This window comes from Triturus cristatus, chromosome 5_1 (assembly GCF_964204655.1).
Source record: "Triturus cristatus chromosome 5_1, aTriCri1.1, whole genome shotgun sequence".
Lineage (NCBI taxonomy): Eukaryota > Metazoa > Chordata > Amphibia > Caudata > Salamandridae > Triturus > Triturus cristatus.
In genome coordinates this window covers 9,182,222-9,206,833 of record NC_140587.1, presented here as the reverse complement: position 1 = coordinate 9,206,833, position 24,612 = coordinate 9,182,222, and the positions used below count along the sequence as shown (strand labels likewise).

At 44.5% G+C, this 24,612-nt stretch overlaps 1 protein-coding gene across 2 annotated transcripts in view; it reads left to right on the top strand.

Annotated features, from left to right (window-relative positions):
• LOC146829944 (nicotinamide N-methyltransferase-like) overlaps positions 1–24,358 on the top strand; it is a 154,363-nt gene extending 130,005 nt beyond the window's left edge. For both annotated transcript variants that reach the window (XM_085604208.1, XM_085604207.1), the window contains one exon: positions 22,586–24,358. In XM_085604208.1, coding sequence (XP_085460334.1) covers positions 22,586–23,021 — 436 coding nt within the window. In that variant the 3' untranslated portion in view covers positions 23,022–24,358. The remainder of the gene's footprint in view (positions 1–22,585) is intronic.
• Positions 24,359–24,612: the final 254 nt, after the last annotated feature.

Genomic DNA, 24,612 nt, shown 5'->3' with positions numbered 1-24,612 from the left:
TCAATTTTGCAGTGAAAAATGACCCTTTTATGGCAAAGTGACTAGCTGTAGTTTTTTAACCCTAGCTCTGCCGGCACCTAGGGAAACCTAGAAAACCTATATTTTTTTGAAAACTAGACACCCAGCGGAATCCAGGATGGGGTGACTTGAGTGCCTCCCACCAGGGTCTGTTACCCAGAATCCCTTGCAAACCTAAAAAATTGACAAAAAAAACACTTTTTCCCCAGATTTCTGTGATGGAAAGTTCTGGAATCTGCGTGGATCCACAAATTTCCACCCACCCCGCGTTCCCCAAAGTCCTACAAGAAAAATGGTACATCACTTGTGCGGGTCGGCCTGGTGCCCACGACAGGAAACATCGCAAAACGCAACGTGGTCACACCTCAATTTTGCAGTGCAAAATGACCCTTTTTTGGCAAAGCGACTAGCTGTAGATTTTTAACCCTAGCTCTGCCGGCACTTATGGAAACCTAGCAAACCTATATATTTTTGAAAACTAGACACCCAGGGGAATCCAGGATGGGGTGACTTGAGTGCCTCCCACCAGGGTCTGTTACCCAGAATCTCTTGCAAACCTAAAAAATTGACAATAAAAACTTTTTCCCCACATTTCTGTGATGGAAAGTTCTGGAATCTGCGTGGATCCACAAATTTCCACCCACCCCGTATTCCCCGAAGTCCTACGAGAAAAATGGTACCTCACTTGTGCGGGTCGGCCTAGTGCCCGCGACAGAAAACGGCGCAAAATGCAACGTGGTCACACCTCAATTTTCCAGTGAAAAATGACCCTTTTTTGGCAAAGTGCATAGCTGTAGTTTTTGAACCCTAACTCTGCCGGCACATAGGGAAACCTACCAAAGCCATACATTTCTGACACACGGGGGCTTCCAGGGAGGTATGGCTTGCGTGGATCCCCCAACGTTTCCTTACCCAGAATCCCCTGCAAACCTCAATTTTAGCTGAAAAAATCACTTTTTTCACACATTTTGGTGTGGGAAAGTTGTGGCATCACCGGGCTCACACAAATTTACCACCACCCAGCATTCCCCCAGGTCTCCCGGTAAAAATGGTGCCTCACTTCTGTGAGAGGCCCAAGTACCCGCGGCAGGCAAGGGCCCAAAACGTAGTGAGGCGACATCAAAATGGCCTATCGCAAAACCACGTGGATTTGCACAGGGGATCACTTGGGTTTGTGGCCCGGTGCTCGGCGGCCATCTAGGGAAACCTACCAAACCCATACATTTCTGAAAACTAGACACCCGGCGGCTTCCAGGGAGGTATGGCTTGCGTGGATCCCCCAACGTTTCCTTACCCAGAATCCTCTGCAAACCTCAATTTTAGCTGAAAAAATCACTTTTTTCACACATTTTGGTGTGGGAAAGTTGTGGCATCACCGGGCTCACACAAATTTTCCACCACCCAGCGTTCCCCCAAGTCTCCTGGTAAAAATGGTGCCTTACTTGTGTGGAAGGCCCAAGTACCCGCGACAGGCAAGGGCCCAAACATTTTTTGGATAGGCAATGTTGATTTCGCCTCACAAAGTTTTGAGCCCTTGCCTACCACGGGTACTTGGGCCTCCCACACAAGTGAGGCACCATTTTTACTGGGAGACCTGGGGGAACGCTGCGTGGTGGTATATTTGTGTGAGCCTGGTGATGTCACAACTTTCCCACACCAAAATGTGTGAAAAATGTGATTTTTTCAGCTTAAATTGAGGTTTGCAGGGGATTCTGGGTAGGGAAACGTTGGGGGATCCACGCAAGCCATACCTCCCTGGAAGCCGCCGGGTGTCTAGTTTTCAGAAATGTATGGGTTTGGTAGGTTTCCCTAGATGGCCGCCGAGCACCGGGCCAATAACCCAAGTGACCCCCCCTTGCAAAACCAGGTGGTTTTGCGATAGGCCATTTTGATGTCGCCTCACTACGTTTTGGGCCCTTGCCTGCCGCGGGTACTTGGGCCTCCCACACAAGTGAGGCACCATTTTTACCGGGAGACCTGGGGAAACGCTGGGTGGTGGTAAATTTGTGTGAGCCCGGTGATGCCACAACTTTCCCACACCAAAATGTGTGAAAAAAGTAATTTTTTCAGCTAAAATTGAGGTTTGCAGGCGATTCTTGGTAAGGAAATGTTGGGGGATCCATGCAAGCCATACCTCCCTGGAAGCCGCCGGATGTCTAGTTTTCAGAAATGTATGGGTTTGGTAGGTTTCCCTAGATGGCCGCCGAGCACCGGGCCAAAAATCCAAGTGACCCCCCTTGCAAAACTAGGTGGTTTTGCGATAGGCCATTTTGATGTCGCCTCACTACGTTTTGGGCCCTTGCCTGCCGCGGGTACTTGGGCCTCCCACACAAGTGTGTCACCATTTTTACCAGGAGACCTGGGGGAATGTTGGGTGGTGGAAAATTTGTGTGAGCCTGGTGATGCCACAACTTTCCCACACCAAAATGTGTGAAAAAAAGTGATTTTTTCAACTAAAATTGAGGTTTGCAGGCGATTCTGGGTATGGAAACTTTGGGGGATCCACGCAAGCCATACCTCCCTGGAAGCCGCCGGGTGTCTAGTTTTCAGAAATGTATGGGTTTGGTAAGTTTCCCTCGATGGCCGCCGAGCACCGGGCCAAAAACCCAAGTGACCCCCCTTGCAAAACTAGGTGGTTTTGCGATAGGCCATTTTGATGTCGCCTCACTACGTTTTGGGCCCTTGCCTGCCGCGGGTACTTGGGCCTCCCACACAAGTGTGGCACCATTTTTACCGGGAGACCTGGGGGAATGTTGGGTGGTGGAAACTTTGTGTGAGCCCGGTGATGCCACAACTTTCCTACACCAAAATGGGTGAAAAAAGTTATTTTTTCAGCTTAAATTGAGGTTTGCAGGGGATTCTGGGTAAGTAAACGTTGGGGGATCCACGCAAGCCATACCTCCCTGGAAGCCGTCGGGTGTCTAGTTTTCAGAAATGTATGGGTTTGGTAGGTTTCCCTAGATGGCCGCCAAGCACTGGGCCAAAAACCCAAGTGACCCCCCTTGCAAAACCAGGTGGTTTTGCGATAGGTCATTTTGATGTCACCTCACTACGTTTTGGGCCCTTGCCTGCCGCGGGTACTTGGGCCTCCCACACACGTGAGGCACCATTTTTACCGGGAGACTTGGGGGAACGCTGGGTGGTGGAAAATTGGTGTGAGCACGGTTATGCCACAACTTTCCCACACCAAAAAATGTGAAAAAAGTGATTTTTTCAGCTAAAATTGAGGTTTGCAGGAGATTCTGGGTAAGGAAACGTTGGGGGATCCACGCAAGCCATACCTCCCTGGAATCCGTTGGGTGTCTAGTTTTCAGAAATGTATGGGTTTGGTAGGTTTCCCTAGATGGCCGCCTAGCACCGGGCCAAAAACCCAAGTGACCCCCCTTGCAAAACCAGATTGTTTAGACATAATTATTGGTTTGTTTCCACAGCGTGAGAATTTTGGAACAATAATGCAATGAAAATGTGGCAGACATTTTGAGGTTTGCAGGACATTGGGGATAAAAAAACTTTTTGAATTCACAAGAGACATCACCATGAACTCCCATGGGTTTTCGATAATATCTACAGTTGGTGGGTTATTCTTACATGGAAAGTACACCTTGGCAGAGAAACTAAAGACAAAGATTCCTGCACAACCATCTATTCCTCAAACACACACACATACTGGTTGGATTTGGCACGAGGGCAAGTCATGGTTCAGTGTATTAAATTTTATTAACAAGAGATTTCACAAAAATGAAATGTACTGTCAATAATTAAATGCACATAAAACCAAACCAATGACTCGCAGCTCGTGAGCTGTAAAGCCACGTCAAGGCACCAACCACTTTACAGGCCATTCACACACCTTTCATACGTGATACAAACAAGACCATTCACACCATCAGGCACAAAAGCAACACATTACAAAATTCACAAAAAGGGACTAGGTACACCCTTCTTCAGAAAGACAAATATTACTGCACAGCCATCTAATCCTCAAGCACACACACATACTGGTTGGATTTGGCACGAGGGTGAGTGATGGTTCAGTATATACAATTGTATTAGCAAGTGATTTCACAAAAATGAAATGCACTGTTAATAATTGAAAGGGCGAGAAACTGAACCATTGACTCACAGCTCGTGAGCTGTAAAGCCACGATAAGGCACCAACCTCTTTACAGGCCATTCATATACCTTTCATACGTGTGAGACATACAAAACCCTTCACACCGCCAGCCGTGGGCCCATCACATAACAAAACTCACACCAGCACACAGCGCCATTCAAGGGCCCATCACTTTCACACGCCCACAATCCTGACACAGCAACTACACAGGCTGATGGATTGCGTGGAGAGGCACTCAGCTAGCAGTGTGTGTAGTGACCAGCAAAAAGTCACTACTCACACACAGCCAGCCGAGCACCAGTCCACACACACCGCTAGCAGAGTGCCAACCCACGCACACCGCTAGCCAAACACCAGTCCACGCACACCGCTAGCCAAGCGCCAGTCCAGACACACCGCCAGCCAATCGCCAGTCCAGGCACACCGGCATCCAATCGCCAATCCACGCACACCGCCAGCCAAGCTCCAGTCCACGGACACCACCAGCCAAGCACCAGTCCGCACACACCACCAGTCCACGCACACCGCCAGCCAAGTACCAGTCCACGCACACCGCCAGCCAAGCACCATTCCACACACACCGTCAGCCAAGCTCCAGTCCACGCACACCACCAGCCAAGCACCAGTCCACGCACACCACCAGTCCACGCACACCACCAGCCAAGTACCAGTCCACGCACACCGCCAGCCAAGCACCACTCCATGCACACCACCAACCAAGTGCCAGTCCACACACACCAACAGCCAAGCGCCAGCCTACACACACTGCCATCACATTTAGGATTTTTTTAGAAAAAAAATAAAAACACAAACAAATCGCAAATAGATACAAATCTACAAACACAAAATCAGCAACTAAATACATTGCACTAACGCCAACCTTGAAACAGAATCAAATTTTCCAAAGAATACAGACCAGGCAGTTCACTTTACCACTCATGAATGCTCCCAAAAAGTTTTTTGCGTGTGGTACGCTCTAAAACAAGCAGGGACACACAGCCCAGGTTTAGAAGGACAATCGGGGCAGTACATACGAATCTCCTTCCGCGTACCTCTTCGCCAACAGACTCTACATCTCCTACTGGGAAAATCTTTTGAGGGTGTGGGAGGAATGTGATCAGGAAAGTGGCGATCTCTCAATCTAGCAACATGCTCCACCACTCCTACTCTAGGAGCACTTGCCTGTTCCACTACAACAAGGCTGCCTATTACAGACTCCTGAAACTTAGCAAAAGTCATCTTTGACTCAGGGCAAGAATCCTGGAACACAACAAAAGCATTAAAGATTGCCAAGTGGAATAGATGGATAGCCAACTTCTTGTACCAAATGTAAGCCTTACGAAGAGCAGCGTAAGTTTCCTACCTCTGATCTACTCTGTCAACACCACCCATGTGCCTATTATAGTCTAAAATGCACACAGGTTTGCGCGCTTCAGCGACCTGACCCCAAACAGTCACAGGTGCAGTGCTTTCATCATGGATGGTAGTCAGCATGTAGACATCTCTCCTGTCTGAAAACTTCACAGCAAGAAGCTCCTCGCAACGCAACGCACTGCACTGTCCCCGCACAAGCTTTTGACAAACAAGTTCTTTTGGGAAACCTTTACGGTTAGAGCGGATTGTGCCACAAGCAACAGTGTCCACTTTGGCCAATTCCCTGAACAACCGCACACCAGTGTAGAAGTTATCTACATATAAATGGTGGCCTTTGTTAAAAAATCCTCTACCAAGTTCCCAAACAATTTTCTCAGTCACTCCAAAAGTGGACGGACAACCAGGGGGGTTAATCCTGGATTCCTTACCAGTGTACACCCTGAAATTAGAGACATATCTAGTCCTACTGTCACACAGCATATACAGCTTTATTCCATAGCGTGCCCTCTTACTAGGAATGTATTGCCTAAAAACCAAGCGGCCCTTGAGCAACACCAAAGACTCATCCACTGCAATTTCTTTCCCAGGAGCATAGATCTCAGAAAATCGATCAACAAAGTGATCAAGGACAGGCCTAATCTTAAAAAGACGGTCACACTCAGGGTGATCTTGTGGCAGCGCTAAACCATTATCAACAAAATGCATCATCCGAAGCAGAAGCAAATACCTGTCACGACTCATGACTGCCGGAAAAATAGCCGTTGTCATCAAGGGACTAGTAGACCAATATGAAGACAGTGATGGCTTCCTTAGCAAGCCCATCAAAAAAGTTAAACCCAAGAACTTCTTCATCTCTTCAAGATTTGTGGGAGTCCACCGGGTAGCTCTAGAGTGTGGCTTTAGACTGGCACTGCAGTCCCTCAAAAACTGTTCAGCATACAAATTAGTCTGCTCAACAATCTCTGCCAAAAACACATCGTCCATAAACAACTGAAAAAAATGTATCGGCAAAAAGTTTTCTGTATTCACTCTACACCCTGGAACACCAGTATAGTCTGGCAATGCCGGCTGCACCATGCCAGGGGCAACCCAGAGGTCATCACTTTCAAAGGGAAGCCTTGCAGCCCCAGCCTGCAGCCCAGATGCCTCTTGCCGCACTACACCAACGGGAAGCCTTGCAGCCGCAGGCTGCAGCCCAGAAGCCTCTTGCCGCACTACCCCAACGAGAAGCCTTGCAGCCCCAGGCTGCAGCCCAGATGCCTCTTGCCGCACTATCGGCACATCAGTCTCCTCCTCTAACACAGGCACTTCATCCGCACTAAGAGTATCTTCATCATCCGATGACTCCATATGGAGAGAAAACTCACTGCCAGAGTCGTCCCCTGCCTCCTCTCCCTCAGATGCAGAGTCAGTCTCTGAACCATGGTCAGAGGAAGACTCAAACAGCAAACCAACAACCTGCTGAACATTAATCCTGCGGCTAGCCATTATACTTACTAAGATAGAAGACTCCACAAACAAGTCAACAACAACCAACAATGTGCAAACCAAGTAAGTAAAGAAATGTGTACCTTTAGCACAAAGATCAATGTACTCAAAAACTATACAATTCAATTATAAGAGACAGCTGCCCTCACCAGAACCTACTCTGCAGTGACACAGCAAAAACCAACGATATCCAACTAGAAAGAAAAAAAAAACAAATTACTCACAAGACAACAAAATACACATCGAGCACCAATGCAAACAGTTTTTGACACTCAAAAACAAAACATACTGCTATTATTACACCATTTGCAAAAAAAAATTTATGCAGAGAAATCAAACACATTTACATTGTAAAAAAAAAAGTCTCTTATCAAACTACACAAACAGCAGAACCACCAGTAACAAAACCGCAAACTGGAAAGAGCAAAAGCCTTCACCTAGAACAAAAAAGTAAAAAAAAAAAACATTACAATTGCAATTCACAAAAAATATAACAATAAACATTATAATAGGCTTTGTTACTACCCAAATGGTCAATCGGGTTGTGTGCCAGGTGGGGCAGAAAACAGCAGGAAAAAAAACAGGCTAATCTGTCCAGGGGCGGGGGGTCCAAATACATATTATAAAAATTGCCCGCTGGAAGCGACCCTTGCCGCTTCCATTTTTATTTAAACTAATTCCCTGGTGTCTAGTGGGCTTTTCTGCCCGCCCTTGGACCAGAAACGGCTACACACAAGACCGATCTGCCCCCAGTGGGGGCAGAAAAGTCTTGATAAATAATTGGGCCCCCAGGAAGCGACCCTTGCCCAAGGGGTCGCTTCCTTTACTCAAAAAATAACATCCCTGGTGTCTAGTGGGCTTTTCTGCCCCCTCCTGGGAGCGGAAACGGCTACATAATCAACCGATCTGCCCCCAGGGGGGGGCAGAAAAGTCTTAATTATATTTTTAGTCCCCAGGAAGCGACCCTTGCCCAAGGGTTAGCTTCCTAACACTACAAAAGACATCCCTGGTGTCTAGTGGGCTTTTCTGCCCCCCCTGGGAGCAGAAACGGCTACATAATCGACCGATCTGCCCCCAGGGGGGGGGCAGAAAAGTCTTAATTACATTTTTGGCCCCCAGGAAGCGACCCTTGCCCAAGGGGTTGCTTCCTAAAACTAGAAAAGACATCCCTGGTGTCTAGTGGGCTTTTCTGCCCCCCCCCACCCCCCTGGGAGCAGAAACGGCTACTTATGCGACCGATCTGCCCCCAGGGGGGGCATAAAAGTCTTCATTCAATTTTTGGCCCCCAGGAAGCGACCCTTGCCCAAGGGGTCGCTTCCTAAAACTAGAAAAGACTGTTGCAGGGATTCTGCTTATACACAGAACTATGCGTAGAACCCCGGGACCTCAGTGAATTGTGGTGTACCAGAAACTCACCTCAGAACCCAGAACCCAGTATCCGGCTAGCATAAGTGTCCCATTCGTTATCCGAGATTTAGCTCGGCGGTCCCAATGAAAAGACAACCCAGAACAAGCGACTCAGTATACTCTCAGGAATGGTGGGAATCGGATATACCTGTTTGTATATTATTCTCACATCAGTCCAAAACAATAATCAACAGAGACATGGTGTAAATAAAAAGAGTTTATTTCTATAGACCACGTGTCCTAAGATGCAGTACTTTGGCTAATACAAGCAGACAAATGATTAAAATCAAAACCATCAACATAGTTACAATACCATAGAATATAAAAGGGGTGATCATATTATAATGACAGTGGATACTACCACCTTCCCTTTACTAAGAAGCTAATATTATTATTATGCTAATAGAAGGTCTCTTAGGCTTGAATAGGGGACCCCATACCTCAAAGATCAGCTTAGTGAAATCACATCACAGGAGCATCAGGAGTCTTCTCGCAGGAAGGCTCGTCTTCGGTCTGAATAATAAACATGATGTCTGTGATATTAAAAGCACCAACTTTCAGGCATTTGCAGCTGCGCGTGTGTTATGGCTAAATAGTGGGTCGATCAACCTAGAGTGGAAAACATGCATTGTGTAATAATCCAGACTGTTTGTCACACCATGTACAGACCAAGGTCGCTGCGCAGAGCTTGGGATGGTAACAACAGATTGCTCTCGTGTGAAGCAAGTCTCGAGTCAGCAGTTTGTTTAAGAAATAACATGTAAACGCAGTGTCGTGTGCAAAAGCAAAAAGATGGCTTTCTAACCTCTAACGTGGTTATGCTAACTTAACAATGTATGTACGCATTCAGGGAGAACTCACTACAAGACATCCCTGGTGTCTAGTGGGCTTTTCTGCCCCCCTGGGAGCAGAAACGGCTACTTATGCGACCGATCTGCCCCAGGGGGGGCAGAAAAATCTTAACAAAATATTTGCCCCCAGGAAGCGACCCTTGCCCAAGGGGTCGCTTCCTAACACTGCACAACACATCCCTGGTGTCTAGTGGGGCATCCCTGCTCCACGATCGCGACACTGTGCGCGATCGTGAAGCAGGAATGCCCAGCATTGAGACATTCAGGGAGAGGAAATACTCTTTCCTCTCCCCTGATGCCTCAAGGCATCCCAATTTCCCCCCCCCCCGCCACACCGGAGGCAAACACCTACCTTGTTTGTTGGACGCGCTGGAAGAAATGAATTCCAGCGCGTCCAACGCTTCCTGATGACGTCAGCGCGCGCGTGCGTGCTGACTTCATGGGGAAGCGTGGGGGGGCTCGGGGATGGCAGCGGAAACTCTTCCGCTGCCAACCCCCCAATTGGTTACAAAATCGAACCCCCAGGGGGGGAGCGCCAGCGCTTCCCCCAGGGGCTGTGCTCATGACAGAGCGGTTCCGTCATAAGCACAGCCCAACCGATGCTCATGACGGAACCACTCCGTCATGAGCATCGAAGGGGTTAATTTATATGTGTATTATGCATGTTGGTAATGTTTACTAAAATTATAAAGTAAAAAAAATCCCCAAAAGTACTCGAGCATTAATTTTGTTACATGAGTATTCTTCTTACTATTGGGTAATTTAATCGAATATCGTGTGATCGAATAGTATGTGTTGTAGCAATTATTTTAATAAATGTACATACTCTTTATATTTGTAATTATTGATATTAACAGTGAGTATTAATTTTAGTGCTTGAGTATTAATTGTAATGCTTGTGTATTACTTTTCAATAATTACGTTTTAATACAATTCCCCATCCAAAATCCCTATTTTCCCTGCATCCAGCTCCAGAGGTTTATTATACAAAAATATATAAATATATATTGCGTGGTAAATGTGCGCGTTGGTGTAATATGCGTTGTAATGGATCATTCAATTTATTATACTACATTTGCATTGTAAAGGTTTGCGTTGCAAAAACTTGTGATGTATTGGTAGTTGTGTTGTAAAAGTTGCCTTGTATTTGTTACATTGTAACGCCATATATTGTTCCAGTACAAATTGTGTGTGGTTTGAAAACAATTGTATTTCACATAGCAATAATCTGGGTCTGTGTAGTCTCTTGGGTGCCCATGACCAGTTGTTTGTGATTTGAAAATGGCTGCATTCCAAGCAGTAATCATTTGAAAATGGCTGACTTTCATGCAGCAATAGTCTGGTTCTGAGTCATCTCTTGGGTGTTCAGCACTAGTTGTGTGTGATTTGAAAATGGCTGCATTCCAAGCAGTAATCATTTGTCTCCGTGTAACCTCTTGGGGGTCCAGTAGCTGTCAATTTGTTCTTACAGAGGACGGGAGGATGTGAAGGTCTACTCAATATTCAGTTTAGGCTAGCTATGTTTCTCATATACTCAGTAATAGAGATGGAAAAGAGTTCCCCTATGAGGACAGCATAGAATCAGAAATCACACTCACATCTGCCCCACATCTCTCATGTGTGGAGTATGGAAGAGAGTCGAGGTTCATCTACCACACAGCAAAGTCTCATTTGGATGTTTGGGCATTCTTGGGGCTGGTCTAGGTTAAATCCACATTGGAGGTCCTGAAAAGATGCAAGAGTATCCCATATGAACAGTTTGGCTACGCCCATGACCTCCACACGACCCAGGACACTTGTAACCCTCCTAGCTGTATTCCTCAGTTATGCAAGATCGGGGTAGTGTCATTGAACCATGGGTCAGCTCCTAGAAGTCTGTGACTGTGCTTCCATTTCATTTGCATGGCTTCAATGACCAGGTTGAACAAGCTCCTATGTTTCTTACACCTCATAGTAAGTAGATCTCCATGGTAACGCAGGGGGGGTCCTAGGATCCAATGTCTCAAGTGTGAGTGGTGATGGGACATATAGGGGCCGATTCCGATCCTGGAAAAACCGGGTATGAACCGTCGGACGGAGCGTTTTCTCCGTCCGACTCGGGAAAAACACCTTACAAACCCCCAAGTACGATTCGTACAGAAACACCATATCCGTACAAAACGTAAAAAACACCGACCGGCTAAAATATACCCACAATTCGGATCTGGGACACCGCGTACGTACAGTGCGTACCCCCACCCCTGTATGTACGCTGGGGGTATGCACTGTACATACGGGGGTGGAGGTACGCACCGTACATACAGGGGTGGGGGTATGCTCCATACATATGGGGGTGGGGTGGGGGTACGCACCGTACATACAGGGGTGGGGGTACGCTCCGTACCTACGGGGGTGGGGTGGGGGTACGGCGCGTACTTGGGGGGGGTGGGCTGGAGGGGTGTTCGGCACGTATGCGGGCACATGTTTGGACGTCTCCATGGTTGCTATGGGAGTTCGCTCCGTACGGTGTTTTTTCCATACGGTTGTGCATTCGGACGGACGGGACGGATCGTACTTGCGTGCTCGGACTTCAGTTTACCGATTCGTACGTAATGTCCGGGGACGTGTCGGACACTTTTTCTGACCCGAGGACGTGTCGGGGAATTTTCCCAATGCGATTCATATGGATTTTTTAACATACAAATCGTACTTGCCAGTTTGTACGGGACTTGTACGATTCGTACGTAAAAAAATCCGGATACGATTTGTACGGGGAATATTTTTAACGGATCGGAATCGGCACCATAGTCTGATGGTCCATGAGTTAGCCTTAGCCCTCCTCATTCGGGTCATGCATGTAGTTTTCAATTTTAAGTCTAGAATGGTTCATCCCCTGTATTGATGATGATTTGATAGTTGAGCCAAATTCCACCATCAGTCTTTTGGGGATTAGAATAGACCTAGGTATATTAACGCAAAATGAGCATCTTCACGGCTTGAACCCGGCCCCAAAGGATTATTTAAAGACCCAACCGTCTGTAAAAGTTGTTTTTGTTTTAGTCAACTGGGTTAGTAAATTATCACCCAGTTATGTTGGCTAAACTACTGACACACTCCCACAAAGCCCTTCATGATCACAAACCAACAACAAACATGAACCACCATTTGAACGTCCACCAACCATCCAGAAACCTTCACTCTGTCTCACCTCACATCTGTCATAACCACAGTGGAGGATGCTACTTCTCCCAACTCCCCGTCAAGTCCTGGAACGGTCTCCCTCTCCACCTCCGAACATCTCCCTAGCTGATGGACTTCAGGAAGAAACTCAAGGCCTTGTTCTTCAACTAAACCCAGCAAGCTAGCACCTGTATACCCTCAGGGATGATAAGATGTTCTTTACAAGTACTGTTTGATTTTTGAGGAGAAACCCATGGGACTTCATCTGCTTCGGCACACTTCTGTAGTGGTATCTCTCCATACCGGGTCTTGCAGTGGCCTGGGACATGGGCATCACCTCACATCTGTTTTGAAGAACTAGAAAAAGGTGCTCAAGAGATCCCTGGGAGCTGAATGTGACTCCTCAGGCTTACTTATGGTCATTAGAATGTTGTGCTTTAACAGTGGTCATTCGCAGGGATACGCCATGAATATGAAGGGAGAGTCTAAGTGCCAGGGCTAATAAGAACAGTAATGGGCACTAGGTTTAGCAATGCTTAGTTACACAATGTATAGAAAACTGACAGATTGGTAGATGACACCTCAGTTCACTCTAGTGTGTTAAACCGTTAGCAGGTGTCCTAGCCGCTAAAGAGATGCGGGCTTTAGAACGCCTGGATTCTCATTTGGGGTTGGCCTTTCAGATGCTTTTGTTACTATTCCCCATGGAAATAATTGTGGTCCCGACTTCATGTGCACAATGCAGATTGTTTCTAACTTGTTTATTCAACGTTACTGCATGTATGTGTGTGACTCAGAGCCCCCTGCATGTATGTGTGTGACTCAGAACCCCCTGCATATATGTGTGTGACTCAGAACCCCCTGCATGTATGTGTGTGACTCAGAGCCCCCTGCATGTATGTGTGTGACTCAGAACCCCCTGCATGTATGTGTGTGACTCAGAACCCCCTGCATGTATGCATGTGACTCAGAACCCCCTGCATGTATGTATGTGACTCAGAACCCCCTGCATGTATGTGTGTGACTCAGAACCCCCTGCATGTATGTGTGTGACTCAGAACCCCCTGCATGTATGTGTGTGACTCAGAGCCCCCTGCATGTATGTATGTGACTCAGAACCCCCTGCATGTATGTATGTGACTCAGAACATGTTGCATGTATGTATGTGACTCAGAACCCCCTGCATGTATGTATGTGACTCAGAGCCCCCTGCATGTATGTGTGTGACTCAGAACCCCCTGCATGTATGTATGTGACTCAGAACCCCCTGCATGTATGTATGTGACTCAGAACCCCCTGCATGTATGTATGTGACTCAGAACATGCTGAATGTATGTATGTGACTCAGAACCCCCTGCATGTATGTATGTGACTCAGAGCCCCCTGCATGTATGTGTGTGACTCAGAACCCCCTGCATGTATGTATGTGACTCAGAACCCCCTGCATGTATGTATGTGACTCAGAACCCCCTGCATGTATGTATGTGAATCAGATCATGCTGCATGTATGTATGTGACTCAGAACCCCCTGCATGTATGTATGTGACTCGGAGCCCCCTGCATGTATGTGTGTGACTCAGAACCCCCTGCATGTATGTATGTGACTCAGAACCCCCTGCATGTATGTATGTGACTTAGAACCCGCTGCTTTTGCACCTTAATGTTCAAACAGTCAAATTCAATTAAAGAAATCGGAATTAGCATTGGAGTCTTATATTAAACCGTATTTCTCTTTATCAAAGTCACAAAGCACTCCAACACTAAGGAATCCCTTCTATCTATTGCTCTCACCTTTAACTAAACCTGCTGCAAGCAAGAAAATGCAATAAGGCCATGCTCACACAACAGGGCAGCACGCGACAAAAGCATTGGTAATTCATCTGTTTTGCCTATGTAATGAATAAAGAGCTGTTTTCATCAATCATCGTCCGGGATAACGAAAGAGCTCCCTGACAGATAACATGGGAGTGGAGAGAATGTAGTGCAGCAGCCAGAGCTGCTGACTCCAGAGCTGGGAATCCTGGCACAAGTCTCAGCGGAGCCGCACAACATTCTGTGATTCTATGCAAATCACTTAGGGAACCATTACGATGAGAGTTGGAAAGCCTCCGACCTCAGGTCGGTGGCTTTCCAACACTCATCGTCAGTTTCAATTCCGCCCGGCTGATTGTGTTACAGCCGTCAGAATTGAATGCGGCTGGTCATTCCGGCTGGCTTCCGACAGGCTCCAGTCAGAAACCAGCCCGTAATCAAAATGGAAGTTATATCTGCCTTCTGGATTATGAAGCACGATTTCAGGCAGGGTTTTCCATGCCGGCCTTTCCTAAATGTAAACCCTGTCGGAAACCGTGTTTGGGGGCAACTAGCAGGGCCCCCTTCAGTTTTTGCCTCCGGTTGGGGCCAAGGAAGCGCCATAGGTGCCGGCTTGTTGATCCTTGTACCTTGTGGAAGACACCTTGAGGTGCCTGCCACGGTGGCAGGGATGAACGCAGACTCCCATTCCTCTAAGGGAGCTTGTGTTGCAGCCAGTTTATGGCCGTGACACAAGCTCACACAGAGGAATGGGAGCAAGTGGCCGCACCATGTTCGGTCGCATTGTGATTAGGCGGTCGGGACCGCCGACCCGAGGTCGGTCGGTCCCGTTTTCGCAAAGGTCCGCCCGACATCAGATAAGCCCCAGGTGATAAATTGTTATATAAACATGCAATATAGTAAAAGGCAAAACTTTATGAAAATAGAGTTCCACCAAAGTGGATGTTAACAGTGTTAAGTCAGCGGGAAAAGAAAAGCAGACGAGGAATAACCATTTGTAAATGCTGGAAAATATGCTACAGCCAAAAGAAATGGAGGAAAGGTAAGTGCCACGCACAGGAACCAATGAGAAGCCAGGAAAAAGAGGAGGAGGGATGTAAGTCCCTTTTAAAGTTTCTAATAAAACAATAGCTTTCTCAAGCACAGCGCAAGCACTGTGCAGGCGAAACCTAAAAACCTGTGGGCCAACCAGACATGCACAGGAGCAGAAACAGGAAAACAGCAGCAGATGTGCCCTCCCAGTGTTGTTGCATCTGTGCAGAGGGGGAGCCAGGAGCTTCCTGTGATCCCATGTGAGCTGAGGATGAGAATGGACAGTGCCGTGCACGAGGCGTGTCACCTCAGCTATCTCAGCAGCTGCATCAGCAGCGATCTGTGTTATCTTCACCTGTGGTTCAGCTATGATTATCTTTTGTATTTAATCCTACCTCATAAAGTAACCCCTTGACTCTCTAGGCTATCTGACAGAATTTAGAATTGATTACTTTTGCTATGGAAATTAAAACACAAAAGCGAGATTGAGGCAATAACTTAGACTTCATACAAAAAGAGTCAGGGAGCAGGCAACTGTACCCCCAATAACCTGCTGCCGCTGTCCCAAAGGCTGCAACTGAGGAGTCCATTGGTAAGGTTTATAAAACACAAGGCATTTCAATTGTATTTTCTCGGTAGATGGAATGAAGTGCAGATGGTAAGTGGGATCTGAGTCACAACAACGATAACAGAAATACTCTTCCATATAAATATGGTGGCACAAATATTGTTTATAAACGTATGGCTCCATTGGGTGTAGGTTTTCTTATGGGGTGGCATTGTTATATTTGATATTTAGGGCACACTGGGGCATATATACAAGAAGATGGCGGAGTATTGCCTTAAGCACAAAATGCTAACTCTACGCATTCCAAAAATGCAGGGATGAGCCCATATTTACAAAGATACCGCACACCCCTGCGCCTTCCGGTTCACTGACAGAATATCGAGGAAAAATATCGAAGAAAGAGTATAGAATGCAAAAATATCAACTGCTTATACTTAAAAAGGTAAGTACAAAAATATCTGAAAAAAAATATTGTTTACCAAAAATAGTTGTATAAAATATCGATTTTTAAATATACATAATTTAAAATATTGAAATAAACATATAATAAAAACTAACATTAATTTATTTAAAAAATATATATTTAAATGTATATTTTAGCAAATATAACAAATAAACTTACTTTTAAAAATGTAACATACAAATATATATGTGAACATATGTATATATAAAAATATAAATAAACTGATATTTTAAATAATAATATAATTTACAAAATCGTAAATGATGTAGCATAATCAAAAATATATGTATACATATTTAAATATACCTAAGCATAGAAGATAAAAACTTTTTTAAATTTAAAATACAAAGTAAACTACACATATTTTTTGTAATTGAATAATAAATAACTTACACACACAAAATATTGACTGTTTTAAATATTACAATTATAAAAAATCAAACACATAACTATTTCAATTAGAACATAAATTAAATTATTAAAAATTAAAATAAATACATATAAATTCACACCACATTAAAATAAAACAAAAAAAAAAATATATAAGAATAAGTAGTCCCATTGAACACAACACAACAAAACAATAAAACAATTCTTTACATCACACAAAAATAAGATTTACTACTCTAACTGCAATAAATATAAAATTAATTAAAATATAACATTTACTATTCCCATTACTATTCCTAGTACAATTAACACAACAAAAAAATCAAAACAAAAATATTCTCACTCCCATCAGTGCAACAGTAAAGAAAGTGTTGAATTGCGGAGGGGTAAAATTTACTATTTCCACTCCTGTCAGCACAACATTAAAAACAAGTCAAATATCTTAAACAAAATTAAAATAATTTAAAAACGTAAATAACTTAAAATATATGTTACAAATGCCTATGCACACGTTTTTTATCAATTGCAGAAGCAATACTGCATAATCTCAATTCATGCAAATTCAGGGTACATTTTACTATTCACACGTCAAAAAGTGAAATAACAGCAGAACACTCCAGGTGTATCGTGTTCTTATGGTTCAATGAGGATCGATTGCCTAGCCAACACGTGTTTCGTCAGGTTATAAACCCACAACTTCTTCAGGGCTAGCAGATGTACAATAACAAGGTCTCAAAAACTATAACAACATGTATTGAAGTTCAGGCAACAAGTGACTTTAGTGTTTTACACCCTCGGTGACAACCCAAAATCTTGTGTACCACCAATTCTGATGTATCGGTCCTATAAGTGATGAGTGAGTGGACCAGTGTGATGAAGGGGTGTCAAGTGACATCCTAATTTGGTTCACATAGTTCCTAGTGCAAAGATATCGCTTTAGCTGTTTCTAGTGATACCTTTTGGTGACTGATCTAGAATCAAAATGCCCATGGTAAAGTGGATTTTCAAATATAACAAATTAATTTGTTTCATGATTGCACCACTGTCATTCAAAATATGATCAAATAGTCCGCATTGAATCCATCAAATAATTAAATATTTTTTGAAACTTTAACGGGACTTCGCGTGGCGGGAGATCGACAACCACTATGTTGCTTACACGACAGGTAGTGCCGTGATGACCCTGCTGTAATCATGGACTAAGGAATGTTTGGTGACTATCATATCACAACCATATTTGAAGATACTAATGGAATATGACAACAGCACTTTTTTCAACCTACAAGTTGATCTACAACCATCGGGCGTATAGGTCACTTTGGATTAGGACGACACAGTCATAAATATCATACCGGTTTTCCTTCGTGGAAATTCTAAATGCCCTGAAGAAGTTCTCTGTGGAGAACGAAACGCGTTGGCTGTGTGTTTTTTGAAAGAAAAGAAGATCACGAATCAATAATAAAGAAGGACATTTAATTATTTGATGGATTCAATGCGGACTATTTGATCATATTTTGAATGACAGTGGTGCAATCATGATACAAATTCATTTGTTCTATTGACCCTGTGTATCGGGGTGGTTCCTTTGGACAGAGGGTGCCTTTGTGATTCTGCACACAGAAGGATTTTATGGTTCTGGTGGTAATAATTTTTGGTTTACTTTATGAATTTGGTGCCTTTTGCTAAGTTGGTCTGCTGTCCAGTTTGTGTGTGAACAATGGATTTTCAAATATCAATAGGTCTAATCTTGCAAAAACTAATCTCTTACAGTTGTATTGTTTAATAAAATACATGTACGGTGTGCTGATCAACACAATTCATGACAGGTTCTGCGACTTAAGGAATAGGTGTGTTAAAGGATTGAGAGAGTGAACAAAACAAAAAATGAAAAATTGGAGGGGAGGAGGGGAATGAAAGAGAAAAGACCCAGAGTGAGTCCAGAGCAAGGATCACTTAATAGAAGATTAGGGCTACCAGTGAGATATCAAAATCGTTCCTCTATGGCAAATGCAATGACATAGTCGATCTGCAAAACAAGGAGTAAGAAGGTGTGGATCAAAGATATGTCCATACCACAGGGCTGTGGTTTAAGCAACGCTGACGTCTGCGCAAAGTCCAATAGACAATATGAGGGAGACTTACCACACCGCTGGTTGTGCTTCTGTCCCGGCTGGCATAGGAAGGAAATAAATTCCCAAAGACAATCAAAAATGAAACTATCAAATCGAACGAACCACTCACTGTGGACAAAAGGAAAATAGTTGTCTAATACTAGGAAATGCAATGTGGTGTATGCATCAGACCCCTCAGTGCAAGGTCGCAATTAAAACAAATGGCCAAAAAATGTTATTATTATAATGGCCATACAGTGGCAGGGACCCTGAATGACCTGTAACAGTTAAACCAAGCTCTGGGGGTGAGGCAGCCCCAATTTACATGCCCTTCACCAGCCTTAACTACAAGGACACTGTCATGGGGAGTAACGGGTCTGTAAGGTATCTCAAATGATGTGCCTACTATTGCTGCATCGAAAAGACAGAACAGCATTGCGTGGGCTTACCCTATTGGCACAGTATGTAAATTTAAGTCTAGTAGAGTCATCATTATTAATATCTGTAACACATGCCGCAGGGCGCGGCGAAACATTAGTGTAAAATCTACCTCCAAATAATCTTAAGTCTAGGCAGCAGGGCATGATGAAACACAGAGCATAAAATTACCTTTAAGCGATGTGATAGTATAACATGGCTCTTAAAAGAAGAAAGGGCCGAGTTTGGCTCTATCCAGGGTCCTCTATGCAGTGTGAATAATCACATAAGGTACCATTCAGTGAGGGTGCACACGACGCTATATGAATATAAAAAATATAAACAATTAGCATAATTAATTATCGATAATTATATTAATTTGCTTCTAATTATCAATTAATCAAAAAAATTGCTTTCCACCACTTACCCCTATAAATCCCACAACCAGCAAAAAACATTCCATTAAAAAAATAATAACAAAATTAAATATATCAAATAAATAATATTAATCTTTAAAAAATCATTAATTTATTATAACTAAATCACTTCCCACCATATACCCCTATCAACCCACAACCACCTACAGAACTAAAAAGCACAAAATGTAACTAAATTATATTTCATAACTACAAAAATGTAATATAGTAAGAAACATAAACAATAATGAAACAAAATAATTCTGTCATATACCTTTAAAATATATACTAAAAAAATAACAATAATAAAAAAAGATATTTTAAACAACTAAGGGGTCTATTCCGATCCTGTATCTTTTTTTTTTCCGTACGACTCGCATCTGTAATTATTTCCGTACGAATCATACAAGTCCCGTCCGACCCGTGAAGTACGATTCGTACGGGAAAAAGTACGATTCGTACAGGAAAAATACATACGGATTGGCCCGATCCGTACGAATCGGATCAGGAAAAGTTGTACGAGACGGACCCGGACACTTTTCCGTATGAATCCTAAAAATACAGTCCGACCATACAAGTACGATCCGGACCGGCTTTCCGATTTACGACTCGTACGGAAAACGTTCCGTACACGGAGAATGACTTTACCCGCTATGAAGCGAACTTTGTACTAGGGGTGGGCGGAATTTGCGAAATCCACTTTCGCAAATTATCGCGAAAATGTTAAAAATTATCGCAAACACGCGGAAATATCGCGAAGATGCGGAAGTTTTTTCCCGCATGTTCGCGAGACTTTCTGCATGGTTGCGGCTCGCCAACTTACCCATGTGGTTGCTCGCGGGCGCGGCCATCTTGTTTTCAGTTGTCAAGACAGCGCAAATGGCTAAAAACAATACAACATCTCATGGAGAACGCAACCGGATCAAGAAAACTTGTCGGCGAACGCAGGGATTCAGGTAAGGCGATCGCGCGCGCGAGAATGTATTATTTTACAGCGCGAGCAAGAAACAAATTATCGCCAAGCTGCGGAATGCGGAAAGTTTGAAATTTTCGCGCTTTCCGCGGAACACGAAAATGTCAAATTATCGCAATTTCCGCGAACGGAACGAAATTTTAGCCCAGGCCTACTTTGTACGACTCGTATCCCGGGAAAAGTTGTTCCCGGGGTGTGAGTCGTACAGGTGTACGAGTAGTACATACAGGGGTACTAGTAGTACAGGGGTACGAGTCGTACAGGGGTACGAGTAGTACATACAGGGGTACGAGTAGTACAGGGGTACGAGTAGTACATACAGGGGTACGAGTAGTATAGGATAGGGGTACGAGTAGTACAGGGGTACGAGTCGTACAGGGGTATGAGTAGTACAGAGGTACGAGTAGTATAGTACAGGGGTACGAGTCGTACAGGGGTATGAGTCGTACAGGCCCCCCATGCATATGTACGCACCTTACAACAACATTGCGTATGTACGCACCGTACATACGCAATGTTGGGGTATGCACTGTACATACACAACACATGTGGGTATATGCCTGTATGACTTGTACCCCTGTATGACTCGTACCCCTGTACTACTCGTACCCCTGTACTATACTACTCGTACCCCTGTACTACTCGTACCCCTGTATGACTCACACCCCTGGGAACGTGTCGGAGTATGACTCATACTGCGGAGATCATCGCGTACCGGGGCTCCGTAAGAAAAGAGCCTTACGAAGTGCCGTAGGGACGAATCGTACTTGCTGGTCCGGAAACCGCTGCTTACATACGTCCGGACGTCGCGTACAGGCTGTTCCAGATCAGAATCGTTGTTTTTTTTTACCTATGGTCTTCTGTACGATGCGTACGGAAAGAGGCTTTCTCTACGATTCGTACTTCCTAGGTTGTAAGGATAGTTTACCGGGTACGAGTCGTACGGAGAAAACGCTCCGTACAACGATTCGTACAGCTTTTTTCCAGGATTGGAATCGGCCCCTAGATGTGGCCTTAGTGTGATGGTGCCAGGCAGTGTATGTGGCAAGTGTATAATCTCTTGTGCATTGGCAGGTGGGTGTCAACTTACTTCAAACAGGTGAATTGATCTGGAGAAGTCTGATACAGAGGCCTCGATTAAGATGTTGGACGGACCTGTGTCTGTCTGACATCGATTGGGTACTGGGACTGACCAACCTTCTATCGGCAGTCCCAACCCAACAATTAGGATGGGACTGGATACTGTTCGGTCCCACTCCTATTCTTGACAGTGCGAGCAAGCATTCTGACCAGAATGCATGCTCTCAGTGTAAAGTGAAGAGGTGCTGTTCATCCCTGCACCCCGTGGCAGGCAGCTCATGCTTGCCACGGGGTGCAGTGATTAACAGGGGGGCACCACAGCTGCCCCCTCGGCCATCATCAGGAGGCGTTGCACCCATGGAGGCCCTGCTGGGAGACCCCAAAGTCAACTACCAACAGCCTTTCTGTGTCGGAAAGGCTGGCACAGAAAGGCTGTCAGAAACTGACATTGTAACTCCATGGGATTACATGGGGCTTTCCGAATGGCAGACCGGCTCTCCAACCCTGTTGGAAGCCATTCAGAAATCCAGTTAGGTTTCATTTCTGACCTACTCCATCTAAATGGGTTGGTTGGAAATGACTCTAAACTGTTGATTACAATGCCGCAGGAATGGCTCAGTCCGAGGGTTGGAGCCCTTTCCTGCGGCATCGTAATCCCCCAATTGTGTACATCACCAATATTTGTGGAACTTAGCTCTTATATCCCGGATGAATGTAATACTTTCCACCAAGAAAAAACGTATTAAAATCAAACAGATAAGTGTGTGTTACAAAGTATACAGCAGTGCCCATCTTGAGACGTTCTACCTCATTTGATCAAATCTGGTAACAATGATGGTAGCTTATGATACACACAAGTTGTTGATGAATAATTCATTGCATGTTAGTAATGACATATATCTTTATTTTCAGAGGTGTTTTGAATCAGATACAAAGTGTGTTCCGAAGGCAAATCAAGCATATTCTCCCATGTAATTTCATGAGCAGCAATCCAGTGGCGCCCACCGTCCTGGCCCCGGTGGACTGTCTGGTCTTGTCCTACTCACTGGAGAACTTTGCAGCAGATGAGAAGTCCTACATCGATTGTTTGAGAAATGTCTCCCCTCTGTTGAAAAAGGGAGGACATCTAATGATGTATGCCTGCCTTGGAGCAACATTTTACAAGGTTGGGGATATCAGCTTTCCTCTGTTCTGCCTCAAAGAGGAATTTCTTAGAAAGGTTCTCATTGAAAATGGTTATAACATTCTAGAATCAAACATTTTGAAACGGAAAACACAAGGTTCATACGATGTATCCGATTTTCAAGGCTTTATCATTTTGAAAGCGTACAAAGAAAGAGACATGTAGAATCACTGTGACTGACAGTGAAAGAGAGATCAGCTCTTACCTGCATCACATTCCTTCATATTACACCTTTATCATGATCATTTTTAAATGCTATCTTTAAAATATTATGCAATATAGGCAACTATAATAAATCAGTTTAATGATATAAATTAAACAATTAAAAAGCATTCAGGTCTAAATATGGGCAGCATGATTAAAGCCTGGTGAAACCTTGCTGAAGCATGCTAATAAACGGGAGATGATTAAAATCAAACTGGTGAGCAGTAAGATAACTTTACTTCACAACCGTGTTCCTTCTTCATTCCATCTTGAGCCTTCTTTGTTCTTGTGAACCATGCTTCCCTCAGGAAGTCTCCAGCTTCCTTCCCCTATTCCTTCATCTTCTTGGTTCTTGTAGACCATGCTCCTTTAGGGAGTTTTCCAACGTCCTTCCCCTCTCCCATGCTTCCCTTGGAAGTCTGCCAGTCCTTGTCCTGTATCTTCTTCCTTTTGGTTCTTGTGGACCATGCTTCCCTCAGGAACTCTGCCACCTTCCTTCTCCCCTCCATTCTTCTTCTTGGTTCTTGTGGTCCATTGTTCCCGAGGGAGTGTGCCAGCTTCCTTCTCCTCTCGCTTTATATTGGTTCTTGTAAACTTTGATTCCTCAGGGAGTTTGCCAGCTTCCATCTCCTGTCCCTTCTTCTTATTGGTTCTTGTGGACCATGCTTCCCTCATGAATTCTCCAGCTTCCTTCTCCTCTCTCTTCTTCTTATGGACCATGCTTCCCTCAGGAAATCTGCCAGACTCCTTCTCCTGTCCCTTCTTCTTATTAGTTCTTGTGGACAATGCTTCCCTCAGGGAGCCTGCCAGTTTCCTTACTCCTCCCTCTTCTTCTTCTTGGTGTTTGTAGACCATGCTCCCCTCAAGGAGTCTGCAAGCTTCCATACTCCTCTGTCTTTTTCTTCTTGGTTTCCCACTACCTAGGCTATGGTCTGAGTGGCCCTGTTTCCTTCTCTATCAAAAACACAAACTGCCTTCCCCTGGTGCTCAATTTTATATAATGACCAGAGCCTCTGGAGGGGCTTCAAAGCATCTCTCATCAAATCTAAGAATACACATGCTGGGTCAGAGCTTGCTTTGTTCTGTAAACTCTCAAACATCAGAACCCTAAGACAAGATATTGTTTTTGGCCTAAAGACATGGGAACCTTTTATCTGGTTAACTGTGAGTCAGCATTATTGTTCACTCTTTACTGCACACTCTTTATCTCATTAATTGTGACTCTGAAACAGACTTGGGAAGTAATGTGTAATTCATATTACAATGTGTACCTGACCTAATAAAACCTGTGAACCCTTGTTTTCTGTGCCTGGTCTTTTTTGTTTTACATTCAAGATAAAGCCATTGAGCAGCAGCTACATTGCAATAATATTGTTCACACAATACATTGCAGATGACACCATTCTTTGCCTATAAACCCCTTTGTAAGAATGGAGGAGCAGGATAATATTTTGCGTTTTATGGATGGCACTATTACCTAACCAGAGAAATCAGCAGTTATAGTTAGCTGAGCTAACTATAACTTGCGTTCCTGCAACGCACTGCTTATGAC